The sequence below is a fragment of the Saccostrea cucullata genome, unplaced genomic scaffold (genome assembly GCF_032062105.1).
Source record: "Saccostrea cucullata isolate Sc308-1 unplaced genomic scaffold, CSIRO_AGI_Scuc_v1 ctg392, whole genome shotgun sequence".
NCBI classification, from domain to species: domain Eukaryota; kingdom Metazoa; phylum Mollusca; class Bivalvia; order Ostreida; family Ostreidae; genus Saccostrea; species Saccostrea cuccullata.
In genome coordinates, this window is record NW_026922758.1 from 4,752 (window position 1) to 7,378 (window position 2,627).

Consider the following 2,627-nt stretch of genomic DNA (forward strand, 5'->3'; position numbering starts at 1 on the left):
ACGTTTAACGTGACTTTCAATATTTTTGTTTCACCAACATATTTGTCAATAACTTCCCTCGTTTTTAGAAATTGTTCTTACGAAGAGCATGCCTTTATGTATTGAATAAATTAGGAGAAACAAATGCTATATGCAAACCATGAGGTTTGTGGTAACATACTAGGCAAGTATACGGCTGAAAAATTATAAAGTCATCATGTTTATCGTACATTTTTGTTGCTATGAGTTACTACTTTTTCTAGTGAAATATCCATCAAATATGAAACAATCACACACTTTGTGGTATCATTTATTTTACTTTCACTGGAATATTTTCCGTTGACGTATGAATGGAAATCCTTATCGTTAATTAATAAAACGTCGTCGATATACTAGTATCTAAATGTCAAGTTGAAGTTTACAGTAAGTGTCTTCTTCTCACACTATACTCGTCGGTAAAGTTACACTAGGTGAATTTAATCATAGATTAATTACTACAGCAACGAGTCATGTTACAGTCTTAGGGCCTAGTTTACTTAAGTGTTTTTAAAATCTAAATACCTTTTATCATTATATTCTAAATATATGTGTAATTATATTTTTACAAATATAGTTATAAAGTAAACTATATTATTCATTACCAACGAGAAAAAGAAAAGACTAAGGCAAACAATATCAAACGCCTTTCCGACATCGGTCCATGTAATAGATGATTTATCAGATTCTATATCAAGTTTTTCGGATTCTATTTGAACTACTTCGTCAGGTTTTATTGACGGTGTTTGGGTGCAACATAAATAACAACGTGTGAGTCCACGAAGAATCTGCGGAATTCGTATCTCATCGCTCCTGTGATAGAACCTCATTCCAATTACTACTGCTAAAATCATTCCACTTCCAATGATCATATCAACTAATAGTTTATATGTTAGAAGTGATACGTTTGGTTCTGAAGCTTCCGGAAGTTTGTCTTGGATTATAGTAAGAAAAACCGCTACCGCTAGGAGAACCGTGATGCTGAACCCCAGGCGCTCTCCGGACTCAACCGGAAGGAGGAACACAAAAAGTTGAATGAAATTCATGAGAACAATTGGTAGAAGGAGGCCAGCTATGTAGTATGTTGTCCTTCTTGTCATAGATATTGTAAGATGGATAATTTGAACATTGAAAGAATTTGTCTCAACTGTTAAGGAAGTATCTATGACTTCCCATAGTCCGTTTGGGTTATAGAGGTTCATATTAAAATTTGAAGATTCTGTTAGGATTATGACATCGGCAGTATTGTAACCAGGGATGTAATACAATAAAGAACAACTTTGTTTATCAAATGGGTAGTACGTTACATCCGCATCACATGTAGATTCGAACAAATCTGGCGGTCGAAAATCAACCCTTCCGTTATATTTTAATTCACAATCCATATCATCGAGACCAACGCGTTTTAGTGTATGGTACGGATTTAAATTCACAAATTTGGGAACCCATATGTCCCCGAAGAATACTTTTGTGCTGTAGAGGTCATTACCATAGGACGCTGGATTCCAGGCCAATTTTTCGTCTATCCATCTAATTCTGAAAGCACCTACTACTGCAATTTTTCCATCAGTCTCGGAAAATTCTTGGAGTGCCACTAAGTTGAACCCGACAGTTACTTTAACTGGCTGACTTCTGTCAATTCCTGGTCGAATTCTTCTATTATATCCGTTCAACAAAGTATTCTGTAGTGAAATTTCTTGGTTAATAGTGTAGCAATCCACTGCCAGTAAAAACAAGAGAAACCAGATTTTGCCAAGCATTTTTAGACCTTGTATAGTAGTAATTTGTGTCAATGTCTGAATGTTCCAACAATTTGCCACAAGAGCATAAAAAAAATCTATTCAAACGAGTTCGATTCTAAATACAATGACCTAAATAGAAAAAATAAATCCAGAACAATAACGACGGATTTGCGAACTAATTTTATAAATAAAAGGGCACTATACCTTCGAAGTTTAATCCTTTTAAACTAAATGTTTACGTGATGTAGATTACCATAAGACTTCTTTTGTTTTATCTTTCAGCATTGTCGTACACATGTGGTGGTGGTGGTGGTTCCCATATGTGTCGTGGTCACAGCCTCAGTTGTGGTTCCAGGATCATCATCATATGTTTTCAATGAGGCCCCTAATATTTCTGTGTACTTCAGATTACAATGTATAAAGGATCAAAAGGGGGAAAAGATCATCCAAACAAAATTATGATTAGCAATCCTAATACGAATTGTATCTTCTCAAAACAGAACAATTTGTGGATATATGATTATTTTTTGTTGATTTTGGCGTGATTTTGGCGTGTTTTCATGTGTAGGTATGTTTTTTGCATGGAAGCATCTTTGAAGTTAACTATATTGCGTTGTAAATATTTACTTACCTTGGCCATTATTTGCAAACTTTTTTCACTGTTGATTCTTAATTACTAGTGTATCATATGGCTTTGTTAATTCTCTTAGAATGTCAGATCTAAATAAGCTAACAACAGTAAAACTCGAATAAAACTCACAATAACTACTAATAATAGCTAATTCCATTCATATATCAACATGATATACTAAGGATCCCAGTAAGCTTGAGATTAAAGATACCATAAAGTCATATTTTCATATTCGGATG

The 2,627-nt window shown here is 34.1% G+C and overlaps 1 protein-coding gene across 1 annotated transcript; it reads right to left on the reverse strand.

The window, feature by feature from the left end:
• Positions 1-572: 572 nt before the first annotated feature.
• On the reverse strand, positions 573-1,788 carry LOC134262380 (acetylcholine receptor subunit beta-like). Its single transcript, XM_062744757.1, has one exon. The coding sequence runs from the start codon at positions 1,773-1,775 to the stop codon at positions 573-575; it is 1,203 nt and encodes a 400-aa protein (XP_062600741.1). The 5' UTR covers positions 1,776-1,788.
• Between the last annotated feature and the right edge of the window lie 839 nt (positions 1,789-2,627).

Bases quoted from the DNA above. Each gene is read 5' to 3' on its own strand.
- LOC134262380 (XM_062744757.1), bottom strand. From the start codon at position 1,775: ATGCTTGGCAAAATCTGGTTTCTCTTGTTTTTACTGGCAGTGGATTGC.